Genomic DNA, 13,638 nt, shown 5'->3' with positions numbered 1-13,638 from the left:
AACAATTAAAAAAAAAAACCAGCCCTGCTGGGTCCAGAGAGTTACAGCAATGGTTTAAAGCAGGGGTACCCAATCCCCATTCTGGTGACCCCCCACACCTGCTGGTTTCCCTTCCCGCCCACCTGTCATCAGATAACTGAAACCTCACTGGATCCAAGAAGAAATTGAATTTCACTTCCAAAACCCCGCAGTTAAAGCTCCAATGTGTGCAAGGGCTGGGAACAAACCGCTCAAATTCAGCGCGTTATTAATATTCTGATCGTCCTCGTCGTTACGACGTCAGTGCGGGGTCTGGTCGTGTGACCCGAGGGCCCGGCTGGCGTGTGGGTCACCAGCGCCGGGAGCTGGGAAGCGCTGGGAGATGGGCCCCCAGCCTGACTCCGACGGGAGAAGGGGCGCAGGAGCGCGGGGGGGCCGGGACCTTACCTTGCAGCGGCTGAAGATGGCAGCTTGGGTGACCTGGACGTTGAAGTGCTTGAGGACGCGGACCGCCTGGTCACGGGCCTTCTCCGAGCAGTCCACCACCAGACAGCGCCCCTCGCCCACCTGCGACTTCAGCTGCGGGACAGGGGCAGAGGCAGGGTCAGGGTCAGGGTCAGTACCAGGGACAGGGACAGGGGCAGGGGCAGGGTCAGTACCAGGGGTGGGGTCAGTACCAGTACCAGGGGCAGGGGCAGTACCAGTACCAGTACCAGGGACAGGGGCAGGGGCAGGGGCAGGGGCAGGGTCAGTACCAGTACCAGGGACAGGGGCAGGGGCAGGGGCAGGGGCAGGGGCAGGGGCAGGGTCAGTACCAGTACCAGGGGCAGGGGCAGGGGCAGGGGCAGTACCAGTACCAGGGACAGGGGCAGTACCAGTGGTAGGGTTAGGGTCAGTACCAGGGGTGGGGTCAGTACCAGTACCAGGGGCAGGGTCAGGGTCAGTACCAGTACCAGGGACAGGGGCAGGGGCAGGGGCAGGGGCAGGGGCAGGGTCAGTACCAGTACCAGGGACAGGGGCAGGGGCAGGGGCAGGGGCAGGGTCAGTACCAGTACCAGGGGCAGGGGCAGGGGCAGGGGCAGTACCAGTACCAGGGACAGGGGCAGTACCAGTGGTAGGGTTAGGGTCAGTACCAGGGGTGGGGTCAGTACCAGTACCAGGGACAGAGGCAGTACCAGGGGCGGGGTCAGTACCAGTACCAGGGGCAGGGGCAGTACCAGTGGTAGGGTTAGGGTCAGTACCAGGGGTGGGGTCAGTACCAGTACCAGGGACAGAGGCAGTACCAGGGGCGGGGTCAGTACCAGTACCAGGGGCAGGGGCAGTACCAGTGGTAGGGTTAGGGTCAGTACCAGGGGTGGGGTCAGTACCAGTACCAGGGACAGAGGCAGTACCAGGGGCGGGGTCAGTACCAGTACCAGTGGTAGGGTTAGGGTCAGTACCAGGGGTGGGAACAGTACCAGTACCAGGGACAGAGGCAGTACCAAGGGCGGGGTCAGTACCAGTACCAGGGGCAGGGGCAGTACCAGTACCAGGGACAGGGGCAGGGGCAGGGGCAGTACCAGTGGTAGGGTTAGGGTCAGTACCAGGGGTGGGGTCAGTACCAGTAGCAGGGGCAGGGTCAGTACCAGTACCAGGGACAGAGGCAGGGAGAGGGAGGGGCCGGTCATCACCTCCCAGAGTCCACACAGAGCTCTCACTGGGCTTTAGTGCACTATACAGTGCTTATACCATGATCTTTCAGTACCTTACTACACATTACTGTGCTTTCACCCTGATTTCACTGCGCATATCAGCCTGCTACCAGCTTCACCACTTCACAGTACTGTGCACCAGTCCCCCCCGCCCCCACTCTGTGCTCACTTACTGTCTGGAAGGGGAGCCCAGAGGTGAGAATGACGCGGCCCTCAGTTCTGGCGATCTGTGGAAGAGAAGAGTCTCGGCTCAGGTCTAACACCGGGACAGTCGGAATCCGGGGACAGGGCGAGCACGCTGACCCCCCTGGCTGACCTCGGCCGCGAGGCGGTGGTCATCGCTGCTGTCCAGCATACACACGTCCACGCCCACGCAGCGCAGGTAGCGGCCCAGGCCCTGCAGCATGTTGTCGCAGACCACGCGCAGCTGCTGGGGCGGCACGGGGCCGGGGGTCGCGGCCGGTGGCCAGGGAGACGGGGCTTCTGCGGAGGCCGGCCGCCGAGGCTCCTGGAGAGAGAGGGAGAGGGAAGATGGAGCATCCCGACACAAACCCTCCCACCCCCCTCCACTGGCAACGGCCCTGACCTCCGGCGACCCGGGCGGCTTGCGCCTCTCCCGCGATTTCTTCTTCTCCTCCGGGGGCGCGCGGCCCGCGGCGGGGGCGCGGTGGAAGTCAGCGGGGAGCCCGAACCTGGCGGGGTCCCGCGTCAGAGCAGAGTACACGTCCAGCAGGCAGTACGCGTCCGTGGCTGGAGAGAGGACAGAGAGAGAGACAGTGCGTGAGGCCGCCTGAGGCCGCCTGAGGCCGCCTGAGGCCGCCTGAGGCCGCCTGAGGCCGACTGAGGCCGACTGAGGCCGACTGAGGCCGACTGAGGCCGACTGAGGCCGACTGAGGCCGACTGAGGCCGACTGAGGCCGACTGAGGCCGACTGAGGCCGACTGAGGCCGACTGACTCCTCTGCAGGGAGACACTGAGCACCACGCTGATGTGCTCCCCCCTGACCAGCAGGGAGGAGGTCCCCCCCCCACGGCCTACAATCCGTGTGCACGAGGGCTGTGCGTGGGTACACTCTTAATCCGCGTGGAACTGAATGACACCGATGAGGAGGCGGCTGCCCTGGCTGCTTTCAAGAAAAGCCTGGGTGAGACTCTGGGATAACTGAGCTGAGGGATACCCAAGCAGACGAGCTATACGGACCTCCTCTGGGGTAGAACGTTATCGTAGCTATGTTGAGGCCAAGCATATTTTGTTGTTCCATGCTTAAAAAGAAACATAAATGCAGAAGTTTCAAAAGAGAGGGGCACATACAGAAGGTTCTTACCATCCCATTTCCGAGAGCTTCTCTACACGTCTTTCCCATTTGAAACCATCTTTTTATAACCATTCTTATTCTATTTTTCTCCCACCTCGTACTCCATGCGGGTGACTGACTATTGTTCTGCTCAACCGCATGTTTCCAAACTCGGCGCTCATCTTTGTTCACGCACAACACGAACCTGCGTGCGCGGAGGCAGAAAACCGTCGCCATTGAAGCACTTGGGAATCTCGAGTCGCACGGGGGGGGGGCACCGAGACGAACGTCAGACGAGGGGAGAGAGTGCGCGAGGTGAAGAGGGAAAAGCAAAGCAGGAGGGGGTGAAAGAGACTGTCGGCAGGGCGGCCGTGAAGAAAGTGACAGAAGGAAACGGCTCAGGCAACAAACGTACGAGTGGGAAGTGAGGGCAAGCGGAACAGATGATGGGAAAGATACCCTTGATGGAAAACATGACGGGCGGGAAGGGGGAGGGAGCAGGAGGAGGATGGAAGCAAAGAGACCGGAGGCCACGACGTTCTGGCCCTGCTGTGGACGCGCTCCGACCCACGACCTCCGACCTGCGTAGTAGAGCTGGCTGGGTCTCAGGGGCCGTCTCTCCCAGTTGGACAGCTGCTCTGTCTTGTCCAGCGGCTTGCCCAGAACCTGCTGGACCAGCAGGCTCAGCCCTTTCTCAGCGGGTCCATTACTGGCCTCCACGTTCCGTGGTCCTGCTGGGAGGCTGCGCTTTGCTTGCTGGAGCTGCAGGGACACACACACGGATCTTGTATAACAGCCAAGCCACGATCAGGGGCCAGATACCGAACGCTCATGGCTGTGTTTTAGGTACATTTGCATGGACGGGGGTGGAGTTCAAATCATGTTTAATAAAAAATAAATAGCTGCTCAGTTTGTTCAAGACCTTGTTCAAGCCGCAGCGAACACGGGGATAGAATAAAAAAATTCTGTTAAAAATTCTGGAAAAGGCAATTCGGCGCACAGGCAGGAGAAAACTCCTTTTTTTCGGCCGTAAAAGATCACCAATTCGTGTCCTAAACTGTGAGGAGGGACAGAACCGAACCGGCCCGCTCTCCGTACGGAGGCACGCTTGTGTTGTCACGTCACGGGGAAAACCACCGACTGGCCGGGCCGAGTTGTGGGAGCACGCTGCAGCTGCTAAAACTGGAGAAGGCTCAGAGCGTGAGGGGTGGCCTCATGTCCACGCTTGACCACAGCGCTCAGGCTCAGAGCGTGAGGGGTGGCCTCATGTCCACGCTCGACCACAGCGCGTGAGGGGAGATCACCTGTTGGTGTGTAGAGAGCAGGTCCAGGACACTGGCTTCCTGCAGGGGATCCTGGCAGAACTCCGGCCACGTGGTGGACAGGCTCCGCAGGTCTCCCGACATCCCGTACCCTGGACCAGACCAGAGAGAGGGTTTTTTTTTAGAGTGTGTGTGGGAGGGGAAGGGCGGAGCGGGAGGCGTTACTGATGGCTGTTTTTTTTTTATCGTGTTCTTATCGGGAAGCAAGTGGCTGCGAGATTTCTGTGGTCGGCAAGCAGCAAGCGGCTCGTTTGTCTACCTGTGAAACTGGAACAAAATAATCAGCACAGCTAACAAAAACTACACCAATGCCAATGTACTGCTCCTTCTTCTTATTTTGTTATTATTGCCTGTTATTAATTCTTTATTATTACTAATCCCAAAACAGAGCTTTTATGGCTATTTTAATTGCGTTAGCTTTTAAAACCAATTAAAAATTGTCCATTTCATCCAGATATAAATGTACGCATATTTCAATAGAAACAAATTCCTACTGTATTCCAAACCCTAACCGTGTAATTTGAGAAGCCATCTTTAAAGGTGCTATATAAAATAAAATTTATGCTTGTTAATATCACGCTTAAAACAAAAGCGAAGTTAAACCGAAGGCACGTGGTGCTGAAAACGCTGACCCGATCGCAAGACAGAATCCCAAACGTTGGCATGAATCGGGACAGATCTTCTGCAACGACCAGCCCAGGACGGCACTGGCACTGGAGTTATCAAATTGAAAACCTGGGTTTTAAAATGCTGAGCATGCATTTAAAAAAAATCGCTAATTACTTAGGTTCTGGATAAGCATGTTGCAATTGATTAAGGTGAACCCTTAAGATTAAGAGACTGTTGCTTTACCACAGCTTCTTGTACGCTGGGAGGAATATAAATGTTGAAAAGGAACAAAGCCTATTTATAAATATCGTCGAAGAGAGCAAAAGAGAACAGGATCGCATTCAATTAAAGCAACCGAGGCCGTGAGGGCTGAACAGCTGACTGGACTCACCCAGCTTGGTGATGCTGGGGTCAGCGAACAGGGACCGAATAAAACCGGCCAGCTCTGCCAGGCGGAGGTGATCCTCATGCCCGCTCTCGCATGGGTCCAGCAGGAACACGATGCCGGGCACCGCCAGCTGGATCAGCGCCGCGGGCGGCTTGGACACCGAGCCAAATGGGGCGCGCCACTCCATGTCGAAGCCCACCACTGCCCCCGACTGTCGGGGGAGAGGATCGGCGGGCACGAGGGGGGGGAAGAGCAGGAATAAGAACATGAAAAAACGGATGGAGTGTGGAAGAGGGAAGGACAGGGAGAAAAAGATCACATACAACAGAACCCAGGAAAGTGCAATTTTTAAAATCTGTCACAGTATGTTAAGATTTCTTCTGCTTCCTTAACACAAATGCAAAAAAAAAAAACCTCATCTTAATCCGAAGCCACATCCTGTCAGAATTATCAAAAGTATGAAACAACTCTCAAAACATAACAATGCATAATTAAGAAACACTGAGGAATGCAGACAATGGGGTTGTACCTTGAGCACAGTCTCTTGGCACCATCTCAGCCCTTCTACAGTGTCCAGGAAGTGAATGCTTTCCTTTGGCACAGGAAGCTGGTAGCAATTGTCCTTCCTGTGCAGGGGCAGCTCCCAGGTATCCAGAGTGTCTGCAGTGTCAGCCTGCTGGACGCTGTGAAAGTCCGGAAGGACAAAGTGAGTCAGTGGGCACTGCTGCCACAGGGTACGAGTGATGGCACCAGGCAGAGGGAAAAGGGACAGAGGGAGAGGTGGGAAGGCAGTGTGGGACAGAGGTTAGAGTCGAGGAACAGGAGAGGCAGTGGGAGTGTGGGGCACAGGTTAGAACTGAGACACTCTGGGAGAGGCAGAGGCAGTGTAGGGCAGAGGTTAGAGCTGAGACACTCTGGGAGAGGTAGAGGCAGTGTGGGGCAGAGGTTAGAGCTGAGACACTCTGGGAGAGGCAGAGGCAGTGTGGGGCAGAGGTTAGAGCTAAGACACTCTGGGAGAGGCAGAGGCGGTGGCAGTGTGGGGCAGAGGTTAGAGCTGAGACACTGGGAGAGGCAGGGCAGGGGCAGTGTAGGACAGAGGTTTGAACTGAGCCTCTGGGAGAGAGTGGCAGTGTGGGACAGTGGTTAGAGCTGAGGCTCTGGGAGAGGCAGTGGCAGTGTGGGACAGTGGTTAGAACTGAGGCTCTGGGAGAGGCAGTGGCAGTGTGGGACAGTGGTTAGAGCTGAGGCAGTGGCAGTGTGGGACAGTGGTTAGAGCTGGGGAGGAGGGGGGGCAGGAGGCAGCACGAATGTGTGGTTACAGTTAAGGGACTCGGAGAGAGAGGTGTAGAGGACCTGAGGGTGCCAGGTTGATTTACCACTCTCCTCAAGTTTCTTTCTTGTGTTTTGGCAGTGCAGCTGGAAAAGAAGCCCAACTCTCCATCCCCCCCCCCCCCTCCCCAAAAAAAAAAAATTGGAAAGAGCTAAGCTGTTCCAGTGGGGTGGAACGGAGAAAACCTCTTCTAAACAAAATCACCGCAATTTCAGTTTCTCCCTGGGCCACTTCCTTCAGAATTAGGATAAATAAGAGCTGAATTACAAAAGAAAAGGAAGAAAAACACCAAGAGAAAATTAGGACTAAAACCAGATACATATGCGCAGACTCCTGTCCAAACCTGCGGGCTATTGTGCTTCTCCAAAATTTTAACATAAAAGAAGAGAAAAGCCAGGCTCTCTTGCCAACGAAATGATTTATTTACCAAGAAAGAGTTGCAGGGGAGGCCCTTTTGGTGCAGAAAAGCCGCAGACGGATTGCAGAGCGCACAAACTGCTGGGGTTTGGCATCTCACACAGAGGCCTGCCAACGGCACTCGCACCTCCCCTCTCACAGAGCCGGGCAAGTCAGGTCCCCCGGCTGCTCGTTCCTGCGACAGGCTGGCGGTAAGGTAATGCCACCATACTTCTGATGATAATAATTCCTTACACTTACAAAGCGATTTACAGGTAATGGGGAATCCCACATCCGCCACCAATGTGGATGATGTGATGGCAGCCAGAGTGCCTCAGTCCGCTCCCCACACACCAGCTCTCAGTGGGGAGGAGAGCAGAGTGATGGAGCCAGTTCAGAGATGGGGATTATTAGGAGGCCATGATTGGTAAAGGCCAGGGGAAAGGAAATTTGGCCAGGATGCTGGGGTTACACCCCTACTCTTTTCGAGAAACACCCTGGGATTTTTAATAACCACAGAGAATCAGGGCCTCAGTTTTACGTCTCATCTGAGAGACGGCGCCTTTTTACAGCATCGTGTCCCCGTCACTATACTGGGGCATCGGGACCCACTCAGACTGCAGGATGAGCGCCCCCTGCTGGCCCCTTTAATACCAGCCTTAGCTGGACCCAGGAGGTCTCCCATCCAGGTCCTGGCCAGGCTCACACCTGCTGAGCTTCAGTGAGCTGCCAGTGGTGATTTGCAGGATGATATGGCTTCTGGCATAAGTCTGCACAATAGCCAATGCCATTGAAGGGGAGTGATTACTGAGTAATATCCAACTCAATATAGGATATTACTCAGATCTTGACTGAAGAACAACCGGGTTAATACCTGGTCTTAAAGGAAAGTACAGATAACTTGATACAAGTATTTAAATTACTGAAAAGGCATTAAAAAAGCCAACCCAGTGCACTGCTTCCAGACCCAGGGCACAAGAGCGAATTAAGCCCTGCAGCTGCGCATTTAGGATTGCAAACCAAAGACCTTTCTTGACACACACTTTTGGTGGAGCTGAGGGACTGTCCAGCAAAAAAGCACAGAACCAGATGCCCTGGGATCATCCAAGAAAAAAGCAGGATCTGCCCCCCCTTCCCACCTCCCACTTGTTAAAAAACAAGGGGCTACAACCAGGCAAGCAGGATGCCCTGAACTGGCTACGAGCTACTGTGGTGTTTGTGTCTTCTCCGTTTTGTGCTTGGTGTTGTGCGTGCCGGGCCCGCGTGTTTTCATGTGACCGTGCACCGGACGCTGGGCTCGACTGTCTCCCACGGGCTTCTCGGCCCTCTGGAGCAGAGCCCGGGGCTCAGGGAAATCGGCAAACAGTGCCTCTGGCTGCTGGTATGTCCGTCACGCCGGTCTGGGGGAAACCAATATTTGCATTCACTGTTTGGGGAAGGCAGGGCCGGGGCTGACTCAGGCGACTGAGCGGGGCTCCCACTTACAAAGGTCTGGTTTGCAGGCAACGTGCTAACCTGTCAAAGCAAACCTGAAGATTCCCTGCCCTCCCTTTGCCTACTGAAGAAAACATTAAGAGGCGAAACGGCTCTCCTTCTCTGCACGAACTAGCGCTGCCGACCCAGGAGTCCATCAGGCGTGGGACTCACCATCGCCCTCGAGGGCAAGAGGGGGTTGGGGGGGAAGGGGGGGGGGGAGAGAAAATGTCGCAGACGGGCACGCAGCCCAGCTTCTTCATTTGGTGGCTTGCAGCTTACTGACCTGAGGGGTTTCATCCTGCTCTCTGTTTAGAAAAAGCCCAGTTCATTCCAGACCTTCACGACACTTTCAGCGAAGATGAACTTCCCGAATTCATCCCTGAATGCACTTCTCCTTTGTTTTTCCCCCCCCACTCGTGTGGCTGGGTAACTTTCTACGGATATAATACCCGCATCACGTCTCCCTGCAGTCTCTCCCTCTGCAGGACTGAAGATATTCAGTTCCCTTAACCCTTTGTCAACTGAGAGCCATGCAAGAGGAAGTGGTCGGATCCAGAGATGAGGAGACCTGGGTGTGCGCAGTGGGGGGGAGGCAGGACAGGGCGAGTGCAAGGAAAAAAACCCGCCGACAGAGAGACAGAACGACGGCAGGGAAGGAAAGACATGCCGACCCATCTGCACCCCTGCGCGCTGCTTTTGCTCCACGAGATCCTGCGCGAATTCAACACACCAGTTCGAAACGCTCGGCTGCACATACCGGTGGGAGCAGAGCGTGGGTGAACGGGTGGGGGTGGGCAATTTGGCTGCCGAAAGACTTGGAAAAACCGAACTGGGGCACGTCACGCTAATCAGGCTCTTCAATGAACGTCTCCGTTTAAAAAAAAAAAATACTTGCAGAAAGGCACCAGCGACGAGCACCCAGGCAGGCAGACCAACTGCTCTTTTGTGCACAGCAACACACCTGGAGCCCCACAGAAGAAACACGGGATCACAATCCCGTGATTGTGTCAAACACGGTCTCACAATCGAACGAGCCGCACCCTAGCGGAGGGATCAAAGTTTTCCTTGAAGGTCGGGGCCAGGCGGGCCTGCGGGGTACCTCGCTCGTGAGAAGGGGCGGCGGGCGCGAACCAGCCAGCGGACGGGTCCTTACTTACGGTAGGTGCTCGGGCAGCCTCTGGACCTCGCTCCACACGCCGAAGGGCAGCCGGTCCCGGGGAACCCGGTACCGCAGGGCCCACTGGGCGGCCTTGGCCGGCGCGCCGTACTTGGCGAGCAGGGCGATGAGCTGGCACTGCAGCTCGCCGTGCTCTCCCACCATGGCCTGGATGAGAGAAGGAGGGCAGAGGTCAGAGGGCAGAGGTTGGCTCCACGCGGCACGGGGGCGCGCAGGCGCGCACAGCAGGCCGCTGTACTCGCGCAGACCACACGGGTACCGCAACTAAAGACGGGGGCAAAAACGAAAATAAACGGCACAGAGGCAGGCAGCGCCAGAACTCGAAACCCTCCGGTTTTCAGCCCACCTGCAGTCCCAGTTACAAAACTGGGTGTAACCAGTCTATAGCTGAAAAAAACCCACCACCTTAATCAGTCTTAGTCTTAATCAGTTGCTTATTGAAAAACGTAACTCCAGGAAGGACTCTGAGCCTTGGGGCCAGGCCTTTATGGACTGGAGTTGTCAATCCGTGAAACAGACTCAATTTGGGGGGTGGGGGGACCCCGGAGCGCCCAGTCAGCCCCGATTCTGCCTCTGGACCCCTGCTGTTGCCGAGCCCCCCCCCACTCCTCCCCGCCCCACCCATTTGTTTCAGGGCTGCTACAGAGCTGCAAGCACCCCCTCCATTTCCCACGTGCCCTTGAGCGGTCAAGCAGAGCGAGGATTTCCAGGCGACGCGCCAGGCAGGGTTTATAAGGGTGGGCCGGTCCAACCTGCCCGGCCAGCGGGAGCAGCTGCGTGACAGACACACACACACGCACGCACAGCAGGTACAGTCACGGGATCCCGAACACGCCGGGCCAGCAAGTGTCCTCGTCTCACACTGGCACCGTCAGCCGCTCAGAGAACGGAGACAAGCTACGCTGGCTCTCCCTTTGCAGAGCCCTGGTCACACTGCATGTCAACCAGTAGGTCAGCTCAACCAGTACTGGACCGTAGTTCAAGCAGGGGGCTGCGTCAGCACGCCCAGGCCGCAAAGGAACAAGCCAACGTTTATTCCCTGCTGAAAAGAGAAGAAAAGAAACAGCGTTTTGGCTGAGGAGCCTTCTTCAGGTGTCAAAGGCTCCACAGCCGAAACGTTGTGCTTCTTTTCTTCTCTTTCCAGCAGGGAATTAACCTTAACTTGTTGCAGCCCTGCACTGGGTTAATAGATCAATAAAGCCCCTCCCCACAGAACATCACTCACATCGTCTGGCACTGTACTGTTCTAGACCCGGATTACCACAACTGTTGTTACTTTTCTTGCACGACTGGAGGTGCAAAAGGTGCACAAGCAACAAGAAATCAATTCTTTTGGAGCTCCAAATGGCTGCGGAAGTTCAGTTCAAAGAAAATTACAAGCTCAGTTTAAGAGACAGTCCTGCCTGAGCACAAACCAGTGTGAAGAAGCAGAAAACATTTTTTATTGAGTTGAAAATCAAATGTGTTAATTTAGGGTTATCTGGCACAAACTGCAGCAGAACGTCAAGAGCCAATAATTGTACCTTGAGGCTCAGCTTATGCAGCTAGTTTTACAAGACAGGTCATAACCCATAACGCATAGAAAGGCCTGTTCATCATGCCTCCAGCGCCGATAAGGCTCCACATTCCTAGCAAACTAATCCGGCTGGTGTACTGAGTAGAAAGCTGCACCTTTCTGAGACATGTACTACTGGACCTGAATCCGTTGAACTTGATCTCTTGAGCGATAGTAAAGGGGCTTTCATTCATGCATTCCTATTAAAGGTCAGTCCAAACGACTGCTTCACAATCAAGGGCCAGAAGTTGAATTTAAGAAAACTGCAGACATGAAGTGCTTCTTTACACAAAGACTAGATGTTTGGAAAACATCAGTAAGACTGATGCCCAGAATGGGATCATTCTTGAAACTCCCAGAAGGCTTTATAGGATAAATAAAAACTTACACTTGCGTGAACGAAAACCAGGCTCTTGCTCTACAGCAAGACTTCAGTTTTCCATGGACTGTAGACTTGGGTGCTTTTCAAATTCGGGTGAACTTCTTTGGGTTTTGCGAATGAGAACATTTTGACTTTGCATAAAAAAAGCTCTGTCAAAAAGAGCATAGAGAAGCAAAACGATTCTTTCTGAGCTTTAACGCCTCATTAGGGGTCAGATCTGATGTCTGAGGCTTTTGAAGTTGTGGACGTGTGCATCTGTATGTACTCCAGTGGAGGGAGAGCTTTATAGCCAAAGTTCTTATGCAAAGGGAGCAACAGCCTCCCAGTCCATTCCTAATCAAAGTATTAATTGTCCATCTACCTGAACATGGTCAGTCCAGTTCTCTTCCGTCATGCTTTTCTGAAAAAGAGAGAGAGTAAAGGTGAAAGTCACCTCTGTCAATATTCCATGACTGTTTACTGACAAACATACAGGACAACCCAGCAAGGACAGGGGGACCAGTGTACTAGACTTATACACAACAGCCTGCTACATCAGGCCCTGCTGGACACACAAGGCCAGTCAGATATGAAGAGGCAAGTGCGTGCTCCATTTTAAGCTTGGCGTTTTGACCAAGCTGCATAATGGTTAATGCTGAAGAAGCACATTTCATGCAAGTCTGAAGCTTTAGGGAACCACAGCAGCAATTCCATGCAATTCCATAGCTCCATTCATTTCCAAGGAAATCCAGAAGTAACTTCCAGATAGGAAGCAACCTGTTCAGGCAGGCAGCGCCCTCTGGGAATACCGCTCTCATTGCTACCTGCTCATGCCAGACACTAAACGTCCTACCGCAGCACAGAGACAGAAAACCGCCTCACCTCCACAAACCTTTTATACATGAGGAATCTGAGGGAGTCCAGCCTTCTCTTGAAGACTGCATTGGGGCACAAGGCTGGAACAGAGGAAGGCAGCAGGATTAGGGACAAAAACCTTGGGGATGATAACTGTTACCCCAAAAAACGTTTCCGAAAGAGAGCAGGTTGCAAAACTATTTTCCTCGCAGGATGCTACCTTTGGCACCGTTCAGCTGATCTATTCTGTGCTGTTTTTCCTTCACCCCCCTCAAACAGCCCCCCCAGCTCTGCCTGCCTCAGGCTCCAGGCTTTGGACGGGCCGGCTGGTCACCAGAGTCTCTGCAACGGCAGCTGGCCACCGCTCACCCCCCGTAGTCAGCTCAGTTGGGTTTTTTTGTCATATGCACCAGTGCAGTGAAATGCTTACGCGGGTCTCTCTGGACAACAGAGGTGACTGGCGCCGATGATGGCTAACAATACCATCATCGCCGTCGTCGTCGGAATTATTACAGTCACACAGGCGAACACAGCGCAAAGCCCACAAGCGGAGCGAAGGAAACAAAAAAGGAGGGAAGGTGTGGTCCGGGGGGGATTGAGAATTGTGAAGAGCCTCTTTGTACAAATGGCTGGTGACAGGTGTACCCAGCCCAGAGCGTGGAGGCGCAGGCCTCCAGGCTTCTGGAGGGCCCCCCCTCATCAGAACCCTGCTCCACCACTGCCCCCTGCTGGACACGGCCCGGAGCAGCAGCAGCCAGGTTTACTCTTCCAGCTCCGCCGGCGTTTACAGACCTGGGTCGACGGCGAACCGCTCCATCAGCCGGAACACCTGTTTGCTGAGCACCTTGGGGTGCAGCCGGTCCCGGTGGTGCTGGGAGAGCTGGAGCTTGGGGTACCGGCTGCAAGATGGACAGAGAGAGAGAGCGAGAGGGAGGGAGTGCAGGCCTGTGAGTGCCGTGTGAATGTCTGCGCTTTCGAACTCAAGAAAACCTGTTAAAAGCACACTAAGGTACAGTAAAGTATGGTAAGGCACAGCGACACTCTGGAAATACATGAAAAAGGACTGTAAATCCATTAATACACTAACAGATCCACTAAAACGCACTTAACATTTACTATGGTAAACTTATGGAACGCTCTGCAGCAGAAAGGAATCTCCACTGAACTCCAACTTCAGTCGGTATCAGCTCAATTGTCCACCCCTCG

At 54.6% G+C, this 13,638-nt stretch overlaps 1 protein-coding gene across 5 annotated transcripts in view; it reads right to left on the bottom strand.

The window, feature by feature from the left end:
- exd3 (exonuclease 3'-5' domain containing 3) overlaps window positions 1-13,638 on the bottom strand; it is a 75,378-nt gene that overhangs the window by 46,026 nt on the left and 15,714 nt on the right. For 3 of the 5 annotated variants that reach the window (XM_088940425.1, XM_088940426.1, XM_088940427.1), the window contains 11 exons: window positions 13,225-13,331; window positions 12,460-12,533; window positions 11,960-11,998; window positions 9,642-9,808; window positions 5,812-5,965; window positions 5,286-5,493; window positions 4,268-4,377; window positions 3,545-3,725; window positions 1,987-2,420; window positions 1,844-1,897; window positions 427-558 (listed from right to left, as the gene is read on the bottom strand). In XM_088940425.1, coding sequence (XP_088796551.1) covers window positions 427-558; window positions 1,844-1,897; window positions 1,987-2,420; window positions 3,545-3,725; window positions 4,268-4,377; window positions 5,286-5,493; window positions 5,812-5,965; window positions 9,642-9,808; window positions 11,960-11,998; window positions 12,460-12,533; window positions 13,225-13,331 — 1,660 coding nt within the window. The remainder of the gene's footprint in view (window positions 1-426; window positions 559-1,843; window positions 1,898-1,986; window positions 2,421-3,544; window positions 3,726-4,267; window positions 4,378-5,285; window positions 5,494-5,811; window positions 5,966-9,641; window positions 9,809-11,959; window positions 11,999-12,459; window positions 12,534-13,224; window positions 13,332-13,638) is intronic. The other 2 variants (XM_088940430.1, XM_088940429.1) reach the window with 1 other exon arrangement.

The sequence above is a fragment of the Atractosteus spatula genome, chromosome 23, assembly GCF_055471065.1.
Source record: "Atractosteus spatula isolate fAtrSpa1 chromosome 23, fAtrSpa1.hap1, whole genome shotgun sequence".
Classification (NCBI taxonomy): Eukaryota; Metazoa; Chordata; class Actinopteri; order Semionotiformes; family Lepisosteidae; genus Atractosteus; species Atractosteus spatula.
Note: the sequence above shows the minus strand (reverse complement) of the source record. Positions and strands in the feature narration are given on the sequence as shown.